Below are 26,860 nucleotides of genomic sequence, written 5' to 3'. Positions count from 1 at the left end.
CCAATAGGAGTCATATAAACAGCCTGGAAAGAGTTATTTACCAAAATTGGAATAGGAGTTTTTTGGGGGAAATGATGGCTGCCTATACACCTGCTCAGGGCTGGGGGGGAGGGGCGTTTTACTTAGAGCAGTTCCCAGAGAGCCATGCTAATTAAAACGCCTCACCAACATGTGTATTAAGCTGCCACACATTTTTAAATGGCTATGGGATGCTTTATCTAAACCTCATTCAATGAGGTTTAAAATAAAGCACCCCTGCAATCATTTTTTAATATGCGAGGGCTTATACACGTGATGGTGAGGCCACATTGGAGCATTCTAATTACAACATGAACCAGCAAGTGTACAGGCAGCCGATGTGTGCTATCATATACGGTCCCAAAAATCAGGGATAAAAATTGGGAAATGAACCTAAAAATACAAAAAAAATAGCACGTTAAGGGGGGCTCTTTAAGACCTAATGCTTTCTTACTAGTGAGTCCGTGGGAGGATGGCTAATCGACGGTTTGGAACTTAATGCAAGATGTTTTAGCTAGGCAGTGATGCTGCCTGCAAATTTTATGTAAAGGAAACCACAATTGAAGCCTTCAGGAAATTCTGAATTAAGAAGTTTTGTACTTAAAAATATGATACATTTTCTGCCAGAGGCCTTTAAACCAAAATAATATTTTTCTCTCTCCCAGCAGCCCCAACAAAGAGGTTTTCTATAAAACAGAACTGTTGCAGAATATGAATGTGACTAATATTGGATTCAAAACTACTTTGAAATAAAGCAATTTAGGACTGCATATCTGTAACCTACATCTTCATGTATATTCTGAGACCTTCACCCTGGTATCAGAAGTCAAGTGAGCTGCAGTGGAAAATAATATAAAAATACATATTATCTGTACACTTTTTTAGATACTTCTGCAAAACTTATTGCATTTTCTTTGTGCTCCTCACGATTTAAATATATGTGTCTTGAAAAATTAATTAACAATTACATGAAAATCTGTAACAATGTATAACTCCAAGTTCATTAGGCTGATGCATCTTTTGAAAAATAATATATGACAGCATTTAATTTTTGATGTGCTTATGAGAAAAAGTGTTATACTGTTATTTGGAATGTTGCTTGGAATTGAAACATTTCCAAATCAGTCAATAATTAGAATGGTGAGAATCCATCATTTCACTGACACTTACTCCTACCAGGAAAGATGGCCTATTTTAAATGTGCTCTCACACATTTGTCAATCCAGACCTGTCATAGCAAATTATTTCATTTTGTAGATTACATGGTATTTAACAAAAAAAAATCTCTCTCTCCACATTTAAATATAGATTTGAAACACAGTATCAAGAACTCCCTTGAAAGATTAGATTTTTCAGGAATCTCTTCTTGAAAATGCGATATATTAAAAAGATGGAAAATCTTATTCATAATATTCAATTTAACTTCTAGCACACAGAACTGATGACATATGTATCACGAAATATAAGGTTCTAATTGTAATATAGGCAGAGTTGGTTAGGTAAAGTAGTAAAAATGAGACTGTAAGTGTACTAATCATTTACGACTATAAAGCTTACATGCAATGCAAACATAGTTTCAGAATAATTAGAAAAATGTTGAACTATTTATAAAAATAATTACTGAATGGAAAAAGACAAAGACATAAGGGTTTACGAGTCTGTTGCTATATGTAATAAATTAACATTGAGTAGTTAAATTTTCAGGAATTCAAATCTGTCGTACATTAAAATTGTATCCCATATTAAGGGACATTCCTATATTTTAATTTTAAAAAACCTCCAAAGGTAAGTTCAATTTTGAGAGACAGAAATCTTAAAAGTTGAAATAAAGTTAACATTTATGTTTAAATTGTTTTAAAATAATGCTTATTTAGAGAGTCTATCATTAGTACTATATATTCTATCCACTTAAAGTTTCTTGTATCAGTAATTTGGCACATGCATGCTTACTAACCATTTTAAGATACCCTTCTATACATGTTGGTCCCATGGAGAGAGCACTGGGCGTTAGGAGGCTGAACTCTATTTTCAACACTGACAAGCTATTCATGTAATTTCAAGCAAGACCATTCTCATCTCTGAGCTTCAGTGTTCCCATCTGTAAAACTATTTTACAGTGATTTTGTTTATGAATCTCTGCTATGTAAGCAATGTGATTGGGGAAACCAGTTTAACAGTACCTCAAAATTACTGATACATAGGACAAAATGCAGAGTCAGCACCACATAATAAAAAAAAAAACAAAACAAAAAAACCCACAAAAATGTCTCATTCTTTAACAGAATTGAAAAAAAAAAAAGACTTTGGAAATTTTTTATTACTATCTGTGATGTTAGAAAGCAGAAGATTACCATATATATTTGAACATAAGATGATTTCCCCCCCCGCCCAATCAGCAGGGGGAAGAAAGCTCCTCACAAACCTATTATGTTGATTAAATACAGTCAACACTGAGCATGACTATAAAACACATGACCAAAAAATTGAACTGCATCAATTCTGGATGAACTAAGTCTATGGATACCTGTAGTACAAAGTCAGCATTTTCCCAATTTGTTCCTCACTTTCATGTGCTCAGGGAGAGCAGAGTCTTATAGTAAGGAGAGGGGTAAAGGACTGTAGGGGGAAGAAGTCTGGGGATAGGTGGCAAGGGGGCTGACTCCCCAGATTTATTTTCCCTGCTGTTACAGTAGGAAGAGGATGAATTCAATGTAAACCTCCAATAATTAAAATCTGTACCTGAAAAATTATAACAAATTTAGACATTTTCATAGACATTTGGGCTGGAAGGGACCCCAGAGAATCATCAAGTCCAGCCCCCTGCCCCAGGTACAGGAAGTCAGCAGGGATCATAGGATCCCAGCAAGATAAGCATCCAAATGTATTTTGAAGGCGTTCAAAGTGGATGCTTGAACCGCCTCCGGTGGCAGTCTAGTCCAAACCTTGGGGACTCAGACAGTGAAGAAGTTCTTTCTTATGTCCAGCCTGAATCAGTCACAGTGGAGTTTGTGACCATTTGATCTTGTCATCCACTGGGGGGCTCTGGTGAATATTTTCCATATATAGAATCTAATTATTGGGGTGTCATCTTATATTTGAATACATATGGTAATTAGAATGAATGTCTTCTTGAGACTATAGTTCCTATTCTATTGTGTAACTGAATACTCTTCATAAGACTTTTTTCAATCTCTGTGCAACAGGGGGCCTTCTCGGGGCCAGTTTGCCATAGCCCAGGAACAGGTGGGGGGGGGGGGCAAACTGCCCGCCTCACTCACCTGCCATACCTTGTTGTTTCATAATTGGTTCTAATTAGACAGGAGGCTGCCCAATATTGCCCCAATGCTGGGGGCACTCTCTGTGGCTCTGACCTCCCCTGCACCACAGCCCATGCTTCGCAGATGGCATCACCATTCTTAGCATCTCCAGCCCCACACTGTGCCCCATAATCCTCCTATCTGGACCCCAACTGATCCCAACAATCAGGTGGCCTACTCTATCCTCATTCTGGGCTACCTAGCTCCCTGTACTCTTCCCCCTCTCAGGTGTGGCCCCCCGGAAACCTTTGGCCACACAGGCCCTGGCCTCACCTCCAAGGCCAGTTGGAACCCCAGGCTCTCGGCTCTGGGTGTCCCTCGTGGTGGGCCCCCAGCCCTGTTGACCCTTCTGGTCCTGGCCCCAGCATTCACCAGTTGAGGATGCCTCAAGCCAGGATTCTTGAGCACCTAGCTCACTCTCTCTCTCACGGGTCCACCTTCTTGACCCTATTATGGGGTTACCCACCTGGTTGTGGGAGCTGGGGTTATTCAGGTGCCCCAACCAGCTTTTTACTGGGGTGATAACTGGCCTGGCATTTCCTGGGGACTGCCACACCACCAGAAGCCCCACCAGGCAGGGTACAGTTTTAGGTCATGCCCAGGACCAAGAGCCTCCTAGCCATCCCCAAAAGCTCTTGCCTTTACCTCCTGGTTGTTCCTGCTGCAGCTCAGCTAGACGATGTTTCTGCCTGGGCCAGCAGCAGCAGACTGCAACCTTTATATACTACATTCTCAAGATAGCTGCCACCATCAGGCTCCTGCTGGATGCCTGACCCAGCCCTTAAAGTGACAGGCACCAACAGTGCCCTGCCACACTCTGGATACATATTTGCAGATTTAAGGGAAAAAAAAAGAGAAAAATTGAATATTCTTTTATGCATAACAAACAAACCAATGGATTTGCCACTTCAAATTTCATCAGATAATACCAGGCCTCCCATTCAAGATGTCCACTTATGCATATACTTAACTTTCAACATCGGTATAACTGCCCTGAAGTTTATGAAAGTTACTTTTATGATTAAAAGTTAAGTACATACTTAGTTGCTCCCTAGGAAAAGGACCTAGCTATCTAAGTATTGGACTGTACGCATGCTAAATGTAGAGTTAGTAAACGTAGCAGAGTCTTCCTTTTGTATGGTGCTGTTGAGATCAGTGGCCTTTACTAGGAAATATGAGAGGCAGCAGATTGGGCAGTGAAGCACATGGTTAATGCAAGTTCTCCATTTTCTCTATAAAAGTTCCCCCTCAGTCTTCTTTTCGCTAGACTAAGTAAGCCCAGTTCCCTCAGTCTCTCCTCAGAAGTCATGGGCCTCAGACCCCTAAACATTTTCATTGCCCTCTGCTGGACTCTCTCCAATTTGTCCACATCCTTTCTGTAGTGGAGGCCCAACACTGGACACAGTACTCCAGGTGTTGCCTCACCAGTGCAAAATAGAGGGAAATAATCACTTCCCCTGGTCTGCTGGCAACATGCCTATGAATGCAGCCCAGTATGCCATTAATCTTCTTGGCAACAAGGGCTCATATACAGCTTATTGTCCACTGTAACCCCCAGGTCCTTTTCTGCAGAGCTGCTGCCTACTCAGTCAGTCCCAGCCTGTACCGCTGCATGGGATTGTTCCATTCTAAATGTGGAAATCTGCAGTTAGGGTATATATTATATTTAACACGTGTGTGTACATTATAAATAATATATATTACACACACACACACACACACACACACACACACACACACACACACGATTTTCCAGCTTTCCTTTCATATGCTTGAACTTCTTTTTTTTTAAGTTACACATTTGGCATCAGTAGAGTAACTAGGTGTGGCAAGAAGGGTACCAGCCCCTGGCACTATTTGGAGAGGGTGCCACCCCACGCCCTAGCAACCAGAACTAGGTAGGATGGATGGAATCAACCCAGCCCTGGTCTCAGCAAGACAGCATACAAAGAGTTGACACTGGTCCCAGCACCACCCGCTGCAAGGCAACATGCAAAGGCCCACCCTGCCCCCTGCCCAGTGAAGCAGCATGCAGGGAGCCAGCCCCAACAGAAACAGCAGCAGCAGCTGCTGCTGTCAGTTAAGATCCTCCCATGTTTGCTCCTCTACCCCCTCACCCACTACTCTCAGGCACTTAGCACAACACCTCCCCATCTCTGGCCAGGGAACAAAAATTGCTAGTTATGCCTCTCTGTGGTTTATCACATTTGCCCTGGAGTGGATACTACATATTTAAGGACTGCATTCTTCCTTAAATCCCACTGAGATCCTTAAGGCCAGCCAAAAGCAACTTCCTCCCAGTACCATAAATACAACAAGTTTTCTTGGCAAAATTATGTGGGAGATCATTCTCAGTAGTTGCCCCCTCAGCTCTAGGACTCCTTCCCCCTTGAGGCCTGCTAAAATTTGAGCCTGAATATCTTCCAGAACCAGATGTTTAGACAGCCTGATGAAGGGTGTTTGTACCCAAAAGCTTGCAAAGAAGAATTTTTCCAATTATTTTAGTTGGTCTAATACAAGATATTGGATTTACCCAAAGAACGCTGTCTGCCAGAAGCATTGTAAGACCTTCCTATTTGGATAGGCACTTAGGAGGCAAGGCTAAAATGGGACACTGTTTAAGGGTGCTTTGCTATACAGTTTATTTACTCTATTGGCTTTTATGAGCGTTTTTGTTTCTCCTGTTCACTTGTTTTATAATGTATTTTCTTGCTTCCTGCAAGCTTCCCTCAACCTTTGTTGGGCAGGGTGCAATATAAATCTGACAAATAAATATTACATATATAGTTACAGACATGTCATCACAAATAGAAAGATAATTATGGAATACCCTTAGTTATGCAGAACATTGAAAAAGTTGTTTTTTAACTTCAATTCTGGTGGCTGAGACATGAAGTGGTTTTAAATTATTTACTATAGTTTTGCAATACCATTAAACTTGCTACCCAGACTATAAAAAGGCCTATCTGCTGTTATAGGTGACTTTGTTACTTATATTGGTGACTTTTTCCTGTTATAGTTACCCTAGTACAGCCCTTTTAATGGACACACAATATGCTACTCTGTGCCCAAGCTCACCTACTCTTTCTTTTCTCAAAAGACAAGGCACATCTGCCACCTGCTCTAGTCTGTGTCCCAGCAACAACTGTCGAGCAGCAAAAAGATTGATTATCAGTCAAAAACCATTCAACAACACCAGATTTTGGTAGGTTAAGCTTGCTGATCCAGCAAGAGATGGTGTGAAATTTTCAGTAGTGTGTGCCAACATTTTGGTGCTAAAAGAACAGCAGTGCATGTCACAAAGAAACACAGCCAAAGATATGCAGACAAAGCACAGAAGTTTGTTTTGAACTTGGCTTGAAAGAGGGAGGGGGGAGAGAGAAAAGAATTGCTTAATGAATTTGAAAATCCACTCTAATACCCAGTCATGTGCATAGAAAAACTATAATAAAAGTGAAAATGCTCAGAAGATTTTATAGCAAGTCATGGCCATATAAAAATACTGTAACATTTGCTTTATTTCAGTGTCTTCAAAGAAATGAGACAGAGATATTTATTAAATGTAGTTGTATTTAATGAAGCAGTCAAAGCCTCTCTAATATATCCTTAAGTATGTTAGTCTGACTGGGCAACACACACATACTAGAAAAATACAAAGATCTTTATCTGTCTTATTGACTATATAGGCTGTTAATTAAATAAAAAGTAGTCACTGACTCTTCTAGATCATAGGCAGGGTGATTTTCATATTATCTTTAAAACCATATCATATGCATAACAGATGATACAGGAGATAGAGATTACTTATTATCATAAATATAATTTGTGAAATGTTTATGGGAGCTTGAGATGAATGTATTTATAGGATCTGGATTAATTGGTGGAGTAAAATCTAAACACTTTCATCACTCATGAATAACACCATAGCTATGTAAATGAAAGGCCTATTTTAGCACATAAATCATATCAAAGACTACTGGTCAATGTTATTTATGTATTCAGAGACATTTATATAGTACTCATCATTACTCTTCACTTCTACATGGACTTTATATTAAAGCAATTACTTTCTGTATGAAAAGAATAAGCAAAGTTGTTCTGAATTTTTTCTTGAGTTCAGGAATAAAAACATTTAGTACTACAAACAGTTATGCTATTATCTCCACTTTCATAATAAGAGGCACTTAAATCATATTTGGAAAAATAAACTAAAGGGGCTTTTAAAAAAAAAATGAAGGAAAGCGTAACTAACAACATAAGAAAAAACTAAAAAAAGGTCCATTAGTGCAAAAAAAAAAAAAAAAAAAAAAAAAAATAAAGCATACACATCAGCTGAATGCTTTATTCATTTTCTTACCCCAAGGTCTTTCTTAAAATGTATTCCATTGCTCTTTTAGTACCTCAAACCTATCCCAAATATAAATATAATGTAGCATATATGATCCAAATCAAGGTATATTTTCATATTATAATGGTATACCTACAATATACGTTGATTTAAAAAAAATAAAAGTTTTAATCAGCCATCTAATACTGGCAGTACATTAGCCAGCTACATTTTTCACATATGAAATTATTAGGTATTTATCATAAGTACCAGCTGTACTGATCATTTAAAAGAAAATATTTAGTATATATTTTGACTGAGGCAGAACACAATTTAAATTCATTCTCTGAAAAGCTTTTTAAAAATTGGTTGTACAACTATATTAGAATACATCAACTTAAAATATGACTAAGAATTAAATATAAAAGCCAATTTCAAAAGCAAGCGAGTCAGAAACAGTAATATTTTCCTCTAGAAAAATGTCAGCTGGTAACCATACTGGGAAAGGGGTGAGATAGGGGGAAAAAGGTTTAATGTTCATTGTACTGTACAATTTTAAAACATGCCGAGTTAAATATTCCACATTACTTTATAAAATTTCTAGTAATTATTGTAATGATATCTTTATAAAGGTCAAATGTCTAAATTAATAAATGCAATCTTAAACTCTGAACTTTTTCTTTCTAGTGTAATAAGCCTAATGAATTGTGTCTATTAGGTGTCACTGAAACTAAACAGTAAATTCAATAATCTCTGATTTAATTTATTATATTTTCACCATTTAACCTCCTGCAGGCTCCCTAATGTCTATTCAGATCTATATTAAATTAAGCACCAGTGCTAATGAAGGGCAATAAACGTGGCTGTCAGTAGATTTTTCTTTCATTAAGCACATTATCCTCTTACTGAGCTGTAAATGAGTAAACATTAGTTTTGTTAAACCATGCAAAAAAGACAGGATGAAAATCATTTTTAATTGCACCCCTTAAGCCATTTACTGTTTGTTTTTCTTTTACCTTTAATTTTTTTGAATGGATCTAAAAAGGGCTTTCCAGTTGAAATATAAACGTCGGCATCATGGGGTATGTCTTTAGGTTCTAGTGCTTCAGTGCCGTCTGCCAAGAACACTCGTCGTGCAGCCATGTTCAGATTCAGCTTTTCAGTGCACTCCTCCAGCAGCTAAATGAATGCAAGAGGTAAGGAATATTGATTACAACAGAAAAATATATCTGTGTTATGATGACTATATAGCCAGAAAAGCAAAACTGGAAATTAGAAATCCACTCTTAAATGACTTAGCAACCATGCTAATTGCATTATAAGTAACTCAGTATTTTTGCATTCTTTGTTGGCACTTATCAGATAGCAGACTAATGAAAACATAACAGAAAACACACAAAATTACAAAGATTTTTAAATGTTATTATTATAATCTAGATTTTTATTCTCACGTAATACTACAATGTTATGCATAAACTCAATGTTCAATACTCTGCAGTGCTCTGTAACTTTAAAGTTCTTAACTGTTCCACGATTTTCTATATAATATACACATACTACAAAGAAGAATGTTAATATTTGCTAATTTTAAATAAAAAAAAATCATTCCTTTCTTTATCTTAGTTATAAAGTACAAACTATAAGTCAAGTTAATGCATACACAAAACTTTGTATTAATAATTACCAGTTTAATGGATGGTACAGCAACTCTAGTAAAGTCACTCCTTGTGCCATTCTTATAAGCTGTTACTTTGATTACCCTTGGTTGCTGTTTAATAACTTTGGACACTGCTGATCTCTTCTGGGCTTCCTGGAGTCTTGAGGAAGAGAATTTTGTATATCTGTTGCAAACAAAACCCATTTAACTTAAAATCAGAAAAATGTTTTATTTGTGTGTTTTGTTTACAGCAACTATTACTATGGATTTTGTTTTGGATAGTTATTTAAAAATTGTATTTCTAATACAACTCTTCAATGTTTCTCCAAATTATACATATTTAATTTCAAATACTCAAGTTTTAAAACAGATACATAACAAAATTAGATTCCTTTGAATCTAAAATATTTAGAATTATAACTTTCATAAATGTAGATCATTTTTTATATTTAGCACATCTTATTTGTAAAAGGGCACACTCGAAGGCCATTTGAATAATTCAATTGTAAAGCTGTTTATGTAGCAGCTTCAGAGCTTTTTTTATTATGGCCTTTGCAAAAAAAGAGGATACCCTTAATTTTAAATGATTCACCAGTTCCATCCAGATTTAACTACATTTTATAAACACCATCATTATTCTAAAAAAAATTAATAACATTTCAGTATTTTCAGTGCCCAAAAGAATTGCTTTATAATTACATATAAGTTAATGCTTTGCTTTTAGTTGACAAAGTAAAAACTGATGCTGCAGTCATTACTCAGGCAAAATTGCCATTCACTTTGATGGAAATGATGTCTGTATAAAGTCCGCAGAATGAGGTTTAATGTCATTGTTTCTGTTCTTCAGAATACAAAATATATTCACAGCAATTAGTAGAATAAAGTACAATTCACTAACATTTAATGAGGAAAAAAATATTCTCAGTATTTTTTTAAAATAGTTAAACCCACAAGCAACTCCTCTGCAGGGCTACTAGAAGCTTGTTCTTAGAAAACAAATACATGCTCACTGCATAATTATAGCAAGACTATATGTTTTATTGCAAACATTTTTAAGATAATGGCCTTAGCCTATACTGAGCTCACTGCAGATACAGAGATCAACCCATAAAAGAACTCGGTGTGGGCATTAGGCCTAAGCATTTGATTCAACTCTTACTCCCGTCAATGGGAATCTTTCCCTCTATTTTCTTGGACACGTGCTTGGTCCCTTAAGCAACATGTACTTTATATATTTAACCTTACTGTACAAATATTTTACAATTTTCAGGTTCCTTGAACTGCAATTGAATTAATAATTCAGGGACTTTATTTGGAGAGATGTCTGATCCTTTATTTTCTTTGGTAAGCCAGTCCTAAAACAAGGCATCTCATTAAAGTCAAGGGGACAGCTTACGTGTACAACTGCTCATCCATATGCATAAGGAATTCAGAATCTGGCCCTTTGCAAGGAGTTATTACAGTTTATAGTTTTTTTGCATGAAAGCACTGTAAAAATATACACACATACGATATTAACTGGCCATATTTATCTTAATATTTACATTTATCAAATAAAGCACTGCTGATATTTTTCCCCTTGCCATTTTTACTTTAAATATTGCAGATTGTATATATAAAATCCTAGTGGAGTTGAACTATGGATTAACTTCGACCTTTCTTATCTGATTTCAGACTTAAAAAATGTTTATACTTAGGGCAAGGAGAAGCAATCATTTACTTCAACATATACAATTCTGTTTCAATTTTAAAAAGTTATTATTACTATACTTGTAAAGACACTTACAAATACAATTTTGATTATAAAAACCTAAATAGTTTTAATCCTGCCTAACTGAGATCATGCCTGTTCCCTATGGAATTTTCTATGCCATTCAACACTAACTTGCCTCATGAAAACAGAAGGTGCTAGTGACAGGGGTCTGAGACAGAAGTTCAATAGACTGATTTAACCTAAATCAGTTAAGTCTCATACTACATCCATCCAAGTTTATCTTAAACTAGTTTTGGCCATTTTAAAAGCACTTTAAGTGCACTGAACTTCTGCTGTGTTACAGATTTGAACCAGTTTCTGATCACTTATACCAGTCTGTGCGCAACTTCTGTCCCTAGATGAGGTGCTTTTGGTGAGGGATCTTGACTTTGGAACATTGGTTCCCTAGCACCTGGATTTGGTGAGCTTCACAGCATACGTCAATAAAGTCACCTGCTTTCCCAGAACTTTTCATTACAACACACAAGGGTAATTTATCCCAGGGTACATGTTGGGGAGCTGTTTAATTACTAAGGGCAAAAAAAATCCCTGAAGGATATTATGAGACCTAATATTAAGTGCATTGTAAGCTGCAGTGGCAAGCTGGGGTACTTATTTTGTTTTACATCTTTCAAAGAGGGAGATTCTGGTAATTCCGTTTCATAATTATTTGATTTAAAGTATGCAGTTTTAAAAAAATTCCAGGCCTGGAAATTATTAGGTGCAACAAATCTTACTAATAAAATCATCAGTGTCTTTTATTTTTATGTTTAAAAATGTCCATTGAATTATCATTATGAGTTTTGTTGAAAGCGGACAGAGCATAAACCACCACAGTTAAAAGCAACACAGAAGAGCTTTGATTACCTTAACTGACCTGTGGGAGCACTGACAGGTCTGTTTCTCTTGGATGGTGATATAAGGAGGAAATTGTTTGTACTGTTTGATTTGTAGCTGTCTAGGTCTGGTTTTCCATCATGGCTCTGAACTGATTTTGTTTGATGTTTAGAACAATCTTGATGTCCTGACCTTCTTGATACCAATGCCGATTGAGGATGAATGTTAGGGCCAAATAGAAACTGTGTACACTTTTGTTTTCTCTCTGTATTTTTAACTAACTTTTTTGCATAGGAGGAGATACATTTTCTGAAAGAAAAAATATAGAGAAAATAGATAAAATGATATCCTTTTATGCTGGCCTATGGTTAAGTTTCACTCATACTTGGATTTGTAACAAACCAGGAGAAACTGATAAGAAACAAGAATGAGGGAACTCATTAGTTATATTCAATATATGTTTCAAAGTGAAAAGGGAAAGATACCAAATGATTAAGGCATTAAAATTTAGCCATACTAAATAGTTGATTTTGAAAGGAATCCAAGACAAACCTCAAAGAGGAAAAAAATCCAAGTGTGCTTTCAGACTATTTTAAAGTTAACACAGAGCCTTTGTTCTCTGCAACTTACTTTAGATATTAATAAAAAATAATAATCCACTCGTGTAAAAAAGTAAACTGAGATTTCATTAAATGAAAGCTGGGATTTGCAAAGGAGCCTAAATAAACTGGTCAGTATTACAGTGAAAATTGGGCACCTCATTCACTTTTAAAGTCCCAACCATTGGTTTTGTAAAAATCTAGATGGAAAAATCCCCCCCGGCTGAAAATAATCCAACAGTTAAATTTTAAAACAATGAACTGCAAGGTATGAGATTCAAACATTGCAGAACCGGGCTAGAAAAATGAAACTTATCATAAACAGAAGGAAAAAGGACAAAACTATTTTCATTGTTTAATTTTGCATTTTTATAAATACTGGCAAGGTGGAAAATAAAATGTAAATAAAAATTTTAAAGTATGATTGTTCACAGGTGGTCTGCTTTCAAAAATCTGATTTAGGAGTGAAGTTACCTGTTACCCTTAGACCATACTAAATCTGTGAAATGTTAAGTGGTGCTACAGTCTGAACGTGCGGTGAGCAGCTGCACATTAAGGCTTAACGCCATTTCTTGTCTGCACAACTCTACTTCCTCTGGTGAGCAGGGGCGTGGCTAGAAGCCAGGACACCTGTGCCCTATCCCAGCTCTGGATGTGGGTTGAGGGGACTGGGAGTGGTACATGCTTATTTTATCTCTGTGGCACAGACTGAAGTCATCTTAATATGAACTAACAAGCACGGCCAAGAGTTAAACCTTGTCTGAAATGGTGTAATTTTGAGACAGTCAGAGGGCACTTAGCACAAATTAACCAACTTTAACATGTGGACACTTGCATTTTAAATGCCCTTAATATGGGCTAAGGGTAATGCATAACTTCACCCTAAAATAAAACTGAGGAAGAGCATTTTGCACCCAAATCCTTGTCTCTCTCTCTAACTATATAGGTTGGTTCAATAAAATATATTTACCAAACAAATCCTGCCTCTAACCAAAAATGGAGACATTTATTTCAAAATAATTTGAATCTGATAGCATCTTATTAAAGATAATCATATCTTCCCTGTATCTTTTTAAATAGTACAGATAGTGGTTCTGTCCCCCTTTCTTCCTGAAGTTAACTCTAAACTTGGAGATCTGATTCAAGTCCTCACTCAGGACATAAATGAAACTAGACTGTAACAGTTTTATCTGAGCACCCACTTGTACATGTTACAAAAATATTATAGAATTTAGCTCAAAAAATCTTTGTGTAAAAAAAAAAAAAAAAGTCTAGAATTGGTATTGCAGGTAAGTGTTCCAGGTAAGGATTGGTGAGACTAAGGCAGCCAGCACACTTTTACTCTATATTAGTTGGGCCTTTCTTGATTTACTTAAAATATACAATAAATGCACTTATAACAAAAAACAACAGTAATCATGTCGAAAAAATAAAAAGCAAAACAATAGAAATAAATAAATGAAAAACTATAAATTTGAGGCTAATATTACCTTATGTCACAGAATGAAATGAAATCACAGACTGAACGACTGGAATTAATATTGATCTAGATCTCACAATTTATTTTTATCCTTTCTGACAATTTGAGGGCATTTATTCTCAATAACAGTTACTGTGGAGTTGCAGCAACATCAAAGATCAGCAGAAGCAACAGAAGAATATGACAAAGTCAACTCCTCAGTCTAACTTGCAGCTTTTCATAATTCATGAGGTTAACATTGTTCCCATGAATTACAAGAGCCAGGTGATGTCACACCATTGAATTACAAGATATTTTTTGCATGGTTTGCTTTACATTTATCATAGCAATCCATATACCATATGCCAAAATACTATGATTAAATGAATGTTAAGGATTTGAATTAAATCAATGAAAAATGTATTTATCATTAAACCTATAAACATGCTGGCATGTCTTTTAATTTCTGATTAAAAAGACAAAAAGGATTTTAACACGTTTAAGTGCTTTGTAAGGTAACATCCAAAGTCCCATGACTATTGAAATCTATTGGGAAGTGGAAGAATGGCTATACAACCATAACACTCTTTTTATTATGAAATCTATTCAATCCCAAATATTTATCAAAAAATATTTTGTATTAGTCTTTACTCTAGATTCAATTATTGTTTTCAGAATATTAAATGTTCTGTCAATATTAAACTTGGAAAAGTTAACTCAGAAGTCAGTCATTTAAGGGGCTCACACTCAATATTTATCACTAGTGAATTCTTAGAAATATTTTTCAACACAGAGTAGTTAATAAGCCTTCTACTGGTAAAATACACCATGAAAAGAAATTAGTATAGAACTAACATTTGGACTCCATAGCTCTTCTGTAGCATTTTCTTAAAATTGCTCATCATCATTTATGCAGATTCATCAGTGGACATAAAGTGAAAGAGAACTAGCATACATAGGTTGCAACAGCTTATAGTACTAAGTTAATTTTTGGTTAACGTGCTAACACTTAGTCTACACTAAGTTCCATAGCTGTTACCATCAGTAAACATACACCTGTATATTGCAATAGTAGGAAATTTTAAGAAAATGGTGAGTTAGATGCAGCTATGGTACCCAGCTCTCGGACGAAAATATATATATCATGGGGTAAAGAGCTCAGACTGTGGTGAAGAGCTACACTATTCTTATAAAAACGTGTCCCAGGGTCTGTGAAGTGACATTAAGTAGCCATGGTAAAATGCTTGATTCTGCACTCCTATTACAGTAAAATTCCTATTCAAATCAATGGGAGTTTTGCCAGCTGTGCAATAGAGCCAAAATTTTGTAATTCTATATTTGTGGCAGAAGGAAATGGCCTGCATAGGACTTGCACAGTTGAGTAAAAGATGGCGGAAAAAAGGCATCCAAGAATTCTAACAGTAGAACAAACACACACACAGAGAGAGAGAGAGAGAGAGAGAGAGAGAGAGAGAGAGAGAGAGAGAGAGAGAGAGAGAGCGCGCGAGCGTCTAATAATAAATACTAAAATCTTTAATGTCTATTTACTAGCAATTCTAGAATTTTGAGAGACTGTATTGCTGTTTCAGGAGTGCTATTTGTAATTAATATAAAAATAAATTACTTTAAGTTCTTAATCATATAATTTGATTTATTTATAATTAATATAAAAGTTTTTATTTTACTTTAATGTCCCTCAAATTGGATGTTCAAATTACTCATTAATAATTAACCAGAACATATTTCAATATATTTTTAAGTACAAAATAATAGTATTTAACTAAATAAAGCAACCCACTCAGTTTTCTGTTTTCTAAGACATTCATCTGCATGAGGCTAACAATTCTATTCATAAGTGGAAAATGCGGCTACTTTGACAGACCCTAGTTCAATAACAAGTATGCAGGTCGAAGTTATCACACAGTTTTGGATGTGAATTCAACAGCAGGATAATGACAGTTGCCAAGGATTTGTACTTGCTGTCGCTTAGTACCAGTGTTGCCTGTCAGATTGTCTCTTTTTCTTATACAGAAGCCATAGAATTTTTATGGATAGCAATTACTTACAATATACAATGAAGTACATCAAATGTAACAACCACTCTTTAGCCCTTCATTATGTGGTTGTCTCTTTGTTATATCTAGTCATTCATTTTCACCTAAATTATTTATTTATACTGTATATTTGACAAGCATGTATTTCTTGCTTTATATCCTTAGAATAGTTAAAACCAAGCTCAAGACATATAATGATTTATTTTAATATTCTTATATTTAAACTTATCTTTATCTTACTATTATTTTAATAGTAATTAAACTTGTTGGACTAACTACAACCACTACACTCTATATACAAAACTAGCTTGTATATCTCTCTACATATATATCTTCATTAAACAATGGAAAAATGAATATATTGGCCCTAACTGCAATGGAATGGCTGCACAAAGCTAATATCTATTCATACTTAGTTTGTATTATTACAGTGTTTTCCTCCATGGATCATATTTATGTTTTATACTGAAAAGTACTAATATTACTTTGTTTGTCACCAAATAACTGCATGATATAATTTTTTAAATGGTAGAGCATGCCATTTGCTTAATCCTATATCATTTTGATCCTGTGGCAGAAGAACATCTTCCCCATTGATTCTATAGACATGGTTTCATTGCAATCTGTTCTGATACCTTTACTGAAATAGACTTGTCATAACATCATCATACCACTGCTGTTATAATGCCAAGTCCAACTACGATGCATAAGAAAGTTACAGCAAACATTATATATCCAAAACAAATTCTGGCATTATTTAATTCAACAGTAGCTTTGTTATTGTTTTAAGTGGAAAGGCAGTTTTATCCTCATTTAATAGTTATTGCTTTAGTTAGGTATTGTTTTATCATGTACCTGTATATTTGTCCCTAGTGAAAAAAAAAAGATAAGTCACAAAGAACATGGTTTAATTAGGCTTCAGTTGTCTTTCTTTAACACATTTAGGAGACTACCTGTTATGCCAGGACAAAGGTGGACAGGTCTGGAGACACTCAGCGATCAAGGCACTGACTAGGTCTTGGGTAGGTAAGTGGAATCTGAGGTCAAACTGGGTCAGGAAGCCAAGAGGGCAATCCAGGAGCAAAGTCCAGGGACAAATCGAGTCCAGACACTGGGAGATCAGAGAGTAAATTCCAGGGATGAGTAACAGGGAGTGGGTGGAGAGTTAGTCCTTACTGCAGGCCTCACACTGAATTTGACTAGCCTAGGTGGCTAGTCACGGGATGGTAGGTCAAGATGAGCAGTTGTGCTGTCAGGAACAATGACCTCATTTGTCACCTGCTCTAAACCTTAACTTGGAGTCAGCACTGCATTGTTCTCACTATACTTGTTTCATAGAAGAGTTGAAGAGATCCTTTTTCATACTCCTCAATCTGTTATTCTGCAAAAAATGAAGCAGACCAGCTCCTCTCTCAGACTTTTCTGTATGACAAGGGGGGTATTTATAGAGGATGAATGTTGGGGTGGCTGAGCCCATTCCACTCTATTCTGTACTCTGCCCATTACTTCCGTGATATTCATTTGAACTAGTGGTGTACCACTGTCCTCTTTTGCAAGCTGTCCACTCTGAAGGTGCTTTCAAACTCTTGTTAAAAGTGATGTAAGCCACTGCAATTCCTGCATCGTTTCCTGCCTAAAGGACAGGTTTTGATCTATGCTTGATGGTATGCAGTTTCATACACTGTTCTTTCTTTATTCTGACTTTGAGCTCCGTGTACCTTTCTATCTATTCTGGTGGTGTTTTGGATTCTTAATCATGGCAAAGCACGGTACTACTTTCAAAAATATCTTTACCATTTGAATAATTCAGGTTGCCTTATCACAGGTTAATTCTGGATCTTTAAGTCCTTCCAGACCTTTTAGTTCTAGATCTTTATCCGAATATGATTTTTATTACAAAATTATCTTCTCTCTCCTCTGCATGCTCCCCTGTTCCCCACTCTCAAATACTTTTCAGCCTTTGATTCTGTTATTTCTGTAGTTCACATCTTGCTTCCTAATTCTTTAGGAAAACAGGACTATAAAACTGAAAGAGGCCTCTTGGCCCACCTAGCCCAATACTCTGTTCTTGTTAGCCAAAGGATTCCCCAGAATCACCTTGTCAAATCCTCACCCACAAATATAACAATAGTGTATGAATCACTAAGATCACTTTGTAATATATCAAAGGTAAAATCAAGGGAGACAAGGGCATTGCCAATGTCCTACCATAGCAATAACAGGGAACTAATTACTATGCTCCACAGATCCGAGGAAAAGGGAGAGCCCTAAACTACGGAGGAAGACAAAACCTCCCATAGTCACTGTTAATCTGGCCTAAGGGAAACATTCTTTCCTGACCCCAAATTTGGCATTACAACGCTAAATGGAATAACAAGACAGTCTAGCCAGGAGCATTTGGCTTTCTGGTACCAGCAGGAACACCAGTCCAGTCAAAAAAATCTTCAGTTTTAGCTATGGCCAATATCCCAATGCCTCAGAGGAAGTGGAAAAAGCAAAACAAAAATGAAAACAAAAAACAAAAACAAAAATGAACCCAGAAACAAACATGAACAGTAAAACAAAGTTCCTTCCTGGCTACAACTGGTGATCAGCAAAAGCCATGATGCACCAGATACTCTCCATACCTTTATACTGCAACTTGGGGAACCACAAATATAACCCTCCGCACTCACTGATTGGTGTGGTAGAATTCCCCGTCCTATCATTCCATTTCTTCCATAAACTAAGCCAGTTCAATCTTAAAATTGATGCAGGTTTCGTGCCCTCACCATTTTGCTTGGAATGCTATTTCAAAACTCCTGATATATCATTAGAATGTTTCTTCTCATTACTATTCTAAAAATACCAGTAGCTAGCTTGTAGTCACCTTTGTGCCACATTGTTTTTTTAGCCAAAAAAGCTCTTCACCTTTCCTAGTTTACCTTCTATGTACTTGTCCAGATAGATCACGTGCCTTCTTAATATCCATTTTGATAAGCTAAACAAGCCATACTCCTTTGATCTTCTCTCTTGAGAAAAGATCTCCATCCCCTTCATCCTCTTAATGGCCACTCCAGTTTAAGTTTATCCTTTCTTTTAATACTGGTAACCAGAACTGCCCCCAGTATTCAAAATGAGGTCTTACCAATCAATATGAAAGGATCATTATAATCTGGGAAGTTTTGGAGAATGTTGAGGCCTGGAGCAAGTGTTGGAGAGGCCAACTAGAGGCTGTGCTCTTCTTGACCTGACAAATAGGGAAGATTTGGTAGGGAATGTAGTAGTGGGTGACAACTTGGGCAGCAGCAACCATGAGATAGTTAAGTTGAGGATCCTCAGGAAAAGAAGGAAGGAAAAGAGCAGAGGACGGACCCTGGCCTTCAGAAAAACAGACTATGGCATACTCAAGGAACTGATGGGCAGGATCCCTTGAGAGACCAGTGTGATGGAGAAAGGAGTCCAGGAGAGCTGGCTGTACTTTAAAGAAACCTTACTAAGGGTGCAGGAAGAAACAATCCTGATGCGCAAGAAGACTAGCAAGTATGGCAGAAGACCAGCTTGGCTTAGCAGGGAATTCTTCAGTGAGGTAAAAAACAAAAAGGAAGCTTACAAGAAGTGGAAACTTGGACAAACAACTAGAGAGGATTATAAGAGTATTGCTCAGGCATACAGGGATGAAAAAGAAGGTCAAAGTGCAGCCAGAGTTGCAGCTAGCAAGGGATGTGAAGGATAAGAAGAAGGGTTTCTACAAGTATGTCTGCAACAAGAGGAAGACCAGGGAAAGTGTGGACATTTATTAAATGGGGGAGGCAACCTAGTGACAGATGATGTGGAAAAGGCTGAAGTACTCAATGACTTCCTGATCTCAGTCTTCCCAGGCAAGGTCAGCTCCAGGACTACTACACCTGGCAGCATAGTTTGAGGAGAAGGTAAGCAGCCAACAGTGGCAAAAGAATAGGTTAGGGACTATTTAGAAAAGCTAGAAGAGTACAAGTCCACAAGGCTAGATGTGGTGCACCCAAAGGCGTTGAGGGAGTTGGCCAATGTGTTTGCAGAGCCACTGGCCATCATCTCTGAAAATTCATGGTGATCAGGGGTAGTCCCAGGTGACTGGTAAAGGACAAATATAGTGCCCATCTTTAGGAAAGGGAAGAAGGAGGATCCAGGGAACTACAGACTAGTTACTCTCACCTCAGTCCCAGAAAAAAGCATGGACCAAGTCCTCAAGCAAACCATTTCTAAGCACTTGGAGGAGAAAAAGTTGATTAGGAACAATCAAAATGGATTCACCAAGGGCAAGTCAGACCAACCTCAGTGACTTCTATGATGAAATTACGGGCTCTGTGGATACGGGAAGAGCAGTGGACATGATATACCTCGATTTTAGAAAGGTTTTGATATGGTGTCCCACAACATTCCAATGAGGCAATATATCAAAAGCTTTGCTAAGGTCTAGATCAGGACTGCTCAACCTTCTGATGTAGTGGGCCAGATGACTGGAACAGGGACTCTCCATGGGTCAAATAGGACCCCACATGCCAGAATTTAGCCTTACACCACATCCACTCAGCCTGGTGCTAGATTGGCCTCTGTGCTGCCTCCCTCCACTCCTCACCACAAGATCAGGCCCCGTGCCACCAGATGGGAGCTGCATGCTAGTTCTACCATGCTGCCACCCTAGGGCTCTGTGCTGCCTGCAACACCTCCCTGGGGCTCCATGCTGCCTGCACTGCATCTCTAGGGTTCCACACCCATTTGCTCATTAAACTATGGAACAGAGTCTTAAGTCTCACACTTTTCACCAGCCTCATTGCTTGCAAATAAACAACAAAATACAATTTAAGCCTCTTTCCATGGACCAAAATCTTGTAGTGGTAGAGAGTCTTGTGTGTCCCAAAGATCCCCATAGCTATGTCACCCAGAGTCTCACACTCCTGGCAGGGTCACCCATAGTGAACAGGTCTGAGGGAAGCTTCCAAACAAACCATGGACCAAACCCAAAGTTCTCAATGACAGATTAGGTGGAAAAAGACGTCAGGATTTCAATGGCTGTAAAGATGAAAGAAGACTGCAACAAGATGGAGGTCTCCTGTTGTGTTGGGATCCCTCTTGCCTCAGGGCTCAAGATCTCCACCATGTCAGGATTGTGTAGTTGCTGTTTCTGCACACTAGCTTCCTCACATTAAACAAAGTCATGTACAGTTTTCTACCTGAGGAAACAACACACTCTTCTGTACCAATTTCCAAAAGCCCTTCAGTAATGGATGAGTGGTGACAGAGACAGAATTAGTGAATTTGGCAGTCTCCAGCCACAAGTTTTCATGCAGGTGGTTGACTTGCACCTGTGTTGAGACAGCAGTGGAATTTGGCAATTGCTATCATAACTGAGCAGTCTTGGCAGTTATGCTATCATAATGAGCAGTCTTATTCATGATCCCCTCTGCTCACTCCACATAGGGAAGGGTCTAGAAAAGTTACCCTAAACCTACGTCGTCTTATCTGTTCCTGGCTGGATAACCATATCCTGCAAGAACACTATTTCTATGGTCAAAAACATCATAAGACAATGATTTTTGCAACATGGAACACTTGCTCCATGATGGATAATTAAGACAACGAATGACCAGAAAGAAGAACTGCCACTGTCTCCAGGGAACTAACAAGATACAACATCAACATTGCAGCTCTGAGCAAGATAAGACAACCAGATGAGCATCAGCGGAGGGAAGAGGGTAGAAGCTGCACCTTCTTCTGGAAGGGGAAACCGGTCTAGGACAAATGTGTTTATGGTATCAACTTCACCATCAAGAATCAGTTCAATCAATTTACAGAGTTACCTGCAACATAAATGAACATTTTATGACCCTCCATCTTAAGCTCAGCAACAAACAGTATGTCACCATCATCAGTGTATATGCCCCAATGCTTGATGCTGGTGTAACAGGGGCTCAGCCAGGAGCCCTGTTACTGAGGCAGTGTCAGGTGAGAGTGACCTGACAATGCCCCCACCAGGTGAAGGGAATTACACACCAGGGCAAGAGAGGGTGATTAGCATGCCACGACAGACATAAAAGTGGTGATGGGGGATACACAGTTTGCCTTCAGGCACAAGAAGACAAAGTACGAAGAGAAGTCTCTCTCAAAGGACCAGGAAGACAGGGAGACAGTTCGTGAGTAGGAGGGCCCCCAAAATACAGTGCCCAGAATGACTTGACTGATTGAGTTAAGACAGGCTATGTACCGTTGAACCCCAGTGTCTCTGGTGAGTGGGGAAAACCAGGTCTCCAGGAGACAGACTGGCAAAGGGTACCCAAGTGAAGAGGGTCCCCCTTTGGAGATGTGCGTGCTGGAAGAGCTTCTCTAAGCCCAAGAGCTCCTAAAAACTCCACCGGTGATAAAAGCGGCAGCGAGAGACGGCGGAGAGGCCGGGACCGCTCTTAGAGAGAGAGTACAATTAAACAAGGGGAACTCGGCTGATTTATAAAGGTAGTTTACTGAAGGGCAATATCTGTTACAAAAGTTATTGTGAAGACTTGTGAGCACTGAGTTCTCTTCTGTAACTTGGAATCTCACCACTAATAAGGCAATTAGCGGGACCATTGTTGCCCTTTAATCTCTAACAAAGGAATAAAGCCATCTTATTCAAAGTTAACCACAGTGTGACGGGAGTGCTTCCTAACCCTGTAAGATCACTGATACCCTCTTTTTCTTTGTTCCCATAGAAGTCGTGGCAGGAGAGTCCAGAGGGAAACCCCATTAGGAACATTCGCCCACTCACAGGTGGCAATGATGTCAGAGAAAGTTCTACTCCAACATTGACCACATATTGACTAACGCTTGCAAGGAAGATCAGATATTCTCCTTGGTGGCTTAAACACTAGTCAGATGTGACCTGGAACTATGGAGCAGCACCATTTGGAAGGAAGGAGTTGGGAAAGCCAACTCCAGTGGCATCCTTCTCCTGAGCAAATGGACAGAGCAGAGTCTTCTCATCACAAACACCATCTTCAGACAGAGTTACAAACACAAGAGCCCCTGGAGATACCCTTACTCTAAGTGCTAGCACCTCAACTACATTATTGTTACAGCCTGTGATTGAGTGGCTGTCAGTATCATGTGAGGAAACCATAATGACTGCTGGATGGACCACTGTCTTGTCAGATCCATTATGAACACGCAGCTTGCTCTGAAACACAGAAAAAAGCAAACAGACAAAAGCAATGTGAAAGACTCTCAAATCTCTTCAAGACCCAAAGGCTGTAAGACTCTCCAACAGTGCCTCCACAGAAAGCTCTCTCCTCAGTACACAAATAAAGGCAACCATGAGGACTCTGAAAGGGGTTGAAAGCCACCATATAGCCAATGGATTCAGCACATGCCATACCCACATCAACACCAATGCGATAAAAGTGACACTGAGATCCAAAGTTTCCTTGACTGGAAAAGAAGGGCTCATTTTGCTTGGCAAGATGACACCTTATCTCAGCAGAAGAAGGATACATATAAGCTCCTCAAAGCTGAAGCTCAAAGGAGGATTCAGGAAATCAAAAAAATCAGTAGTTGCAAGACAAAGCTAAAGAGATCCATCTCTGTACTGACAAATATGAGAGACATAGCTCTCATCTGGCAACAAAGACCATCTATGTCCCAGTTTCCCACAGTTCTACTTTCCTGCAATCACAGATGGACCAACACTCCTCAAAGACAATACATCTATTCAAGCTAGATGGAAAGAGTCCTTTGTGGCACTTCTAAACCATGAGTCCACTGTGACAGATACTACCATAGCATCCATCCCCCAATACCTTGAAGAGGGATCCCTTGCCAACCCTCCTTATCCTAGAAGTCTGGCATGGCATCAAAGAAACCAAGAACAACAAGGCTACTGGACAGCATCCCTGCTGAAATCTACCAGGCTGGTGGTGAGGAACTGGTACTGAAACTCCACAAATTTATCCTATGCAGATCCCTGTGTATCTGAGGAACACCAATATCATGACTATCTTCAAGAAAGGAGATAAGTCTGTGTGTGTAAGCTATAAAGGTACTGTCCTTCTTTCCAAAGCAGGGAAAGCCCTGCTGGTGCCCCTCACTCCTGATCCACAGCCCTGCTGGTGCCCCAGGTCTTGCACGCAGAGCACATGACCCCTAACAGCCAATCACCTTGCCCGCTGCTCCCAGCCCGAAGCATCCAAGCAGCTTGTGCCTGGGAGGAGCAGAGGCAAAGCAAAATCCCAGACATTTGCTTGCATTTCAAAAACCCACCTGGACACAAGGACAAGGGGCCAAAAAAGAGGACATGTTCGGGAAAACCTGGACATATGGTAACCCTATACTTACACATGTTGAGGAAAACCTCCATGCCATGCTTGTTCTTTTTGGAAAAGCCTATCGAACTCTGGGCCTGTCTCTCAACATTGAGAAGACTAAAGTGAGCTATTAACTTGTCCCAGGCACTGAATGTGACCCTCCCACTTCCCAAATTATCACTGAGGGAAAGACCCTAGAGGTAGTCAAACACTTCCCCTACCTTGGTACCCACCTCTCTCAGATAGTGAACGTTAATGAGGAGATCCAGCACAGGATACGGTGTGCAAGTGTCATGTTTGGAAAATTGCTCCAGTGTGTCTTTATTCATTGCTGTCTCCAGAAAAACACCAAGATCCAAGTCTACAATGCAGCCATCATCCACACTCCCCTTTACAGATATGAAATGTGCTTGACCTACCATCATCATCTCAAGAGCCTGGAGAGGCATCACCAAAAATGCATCCAGAAAATCCTCCACATGAAATGGGAAGATCACCACACAAACACCAGCATCCTTGCTGAAGCCAATGTTACCAGCACTGAGTTGGTGATCCTCAAACACCAAATTCACTGTGTGTGGCTGCTCAACTACTGACTCCCAAAACAAGGGCTCTACTCTCAGGTCAGTAACAGCCTCATCAGAGTGGCCAAAAGAAATGCTACATGGACACATTGAAGGCATACCTCAAGAAAATGGATACTGACATCAAGACCTGGGAGAAGCTGGGTGCTGACTGACTCCAATGTCTCCACAACTTCAACCAAGTGGCTGCCCATTTCAAGATAAATGATCTCACCCTCAAAGCAGAGAAGAGAGAGCAGAGGAAGGAAAATGAGGGAAATCCTGACCTATGGTCTCCCCTCCTCTGAAGAAAGACCTGCACTTTCTGTGGATGGGTCTGTAGTTCAAAGACTAAAATCTTAAGTCACCTCAAGACCTATCAATGAGCTGTGGTAGAGATCATCCTTGAATAAGGGATTGCCACCAACATGAGTCTAAACCTGTTCCAGATATCTTTAAGACAATTTCAGGTGCTCCATTCCACCAGTCAATTTTTTTTCTTTGTTTATTCCTGAAACTATGTGGTATTCAGGAATCATGATGGAATCACACTGAATCTAGATACTTGGAAGAATGACTCTGTATTCAGTAACTAATTCCATTTGTCACTGTGTAACAGAACATGGATTATCTCTCAGCACTACTTTGTTGCAATAGTTGGAAGGTGAGTAGTGAAAGAGGTAGGGGATTGCAGGAAGCTCAAGAAGTGCCCCAGCATACGGACAATTGAATGCTGCTCTGGAGAACTGCATTTTATTCATGCCTCCGCTTGCATAATGTTAAATAAATCCCTTAAACCAAACTTTTTAAACATGGTCATTAAATGTGTTTTCTAGGTGACCAGCTTAAGATCCTGAAGTCTGGTTTTCAGAAATGCTGAGCACCCACAAATGCAACTGAAGCCAAGGGCAGCTTCTCTTTAATATAAGAAATGCTATCTAATGCATTTAATAACTCTGAAAAATATGGTCTTTTGCATCTCAAATTGGGCACCCAAAGGGGGTGGATACTTTTGATTTTACTCTCTCTGCCTTAGCTCCCCATATGTAAAGTGGGGATAATATCATCGATCCAGAGCAGTGAGGATTTGCAAACTGTGAAACTATTAAACATTTATTTAAACTCAGAGGCTGGATTGCTCAAAACCTAGAACATTTTAGCAGATTCACAGCGTTCTAAGGAACTTTTCAGACAAATCAAAGAAAATTTGTAGTAAATTTTACTGTGAAAATATTAAATGATCTTTTACAATTGCCTCTTTTAATCTAAAGCTGCCAATGCAAAAATATTATATTTTTGCAGCTTATCCAAAAATAGCAAGTTAAAAAACTTACCTTGGCAAATGATAAGAATCAGAAGGCAACAGAGATTTGCTTGCAGACTTCTTGGTTAATATAGTTTGTATGCCCTGCTGTGATGGAGGGCCTCCTCAGGCTGATCTCCACGGCCTGCCCTCTGTCTCTGGGCAACCACCCGCTTATCTTGCCCACCACACCTTTGATGATAATCAGTTCAATTATGTTGTTAACTAAGCGGGAGGCTGCCCTTCGTACTGCCCCGATGCCAAGGGGCGCTCTGCGGCTCCGACCTCCCCTAATACCGCAGCCCAAGCCTCGCAGATGGCATCATGGTGTTCTTCCTCACCGGCCCCACACTGGGCCCCAGAATCTTCCATGCACGACCCCACTATGACCTTCACTACACAGGCGGCCACTCCGCTGTCAACTGGGCTACCTCACCCCCCCGAAGCTATCTTCCCCTCTCGGGTGTGGTTCCCCCGGAACCTTCGGCCTCTTGCCCTGGCCCACCTCAAGGCCAGTCAGGACCCCAGGACCCCGGCTCTTGGGCGTCCCTCGCGGTGGGCCCCCGGCCCTTTTGACCCTCACTGGTCCTGGCCCCAGCATGTGCCAGTCAAGGGCACTATCCCCTTTGGGCTGGGTCTCTCTAGCCACTCACTGTCTCCTCGGGCCTCACCGTGCCACAAC

The 26,860-nt window shown here is 39.0% G+C and overlaps 1 protein-coding gene across 1 annotated transcript in view; it reads right to left on the bottom strand.

Annotated features, from left to right (window-relative positions):
* LOC102381116 (doublecortin domain-containing protein 1) overlaps positions 1-26,303 on the bottom strand; it is a gene marked incomplete at both ends in the record, with an annotated part of 48,996 nt that extends 22,693 nt beyond the window's left edge. Inside the window, 4 exons of the mRNA XM_025195687.1 lie at positions 8,679-8,841; positions 9,347-9,503; positions 11,940-12,218; positions 26,210-26,303. Coding sequence (XP_025051472.1) covers positions 8,679-8,841; positions 9,347-9,503; positions 11,940-12,218; positions 26,210-26,303 — 693 coding nt within the window. The remainder of the gene's footprint in view (positions 1-8,678; positions 8,842-9,346; positions 9,504-11,939; positions 12,219-26,209) is intronic.
* Between the last annotated feature and the right edge of the window lie 557 nt (positions 26,304-26,860).

This window comes from Alligator sinensis, unplaced genomic scaffold, assembly GCF_000455745.1.
Source record: "Alligator sinensis unplaced genomic scaffold, ASM45574v1 scaffold439_2, whole genome shotgun sequence".
In the NCBI taxonomy this organism is placed as follows: Eukaryota; Metazoa; Chordata; order Crocodylia; family Alligatoridae; genus Alligator; species Alligator sinensis.
The sequence above is the reverse complement of the archived record's forward strand: the minus strand, read 5'-3'. Positions and strand labels throughout refer to the sequence as shown.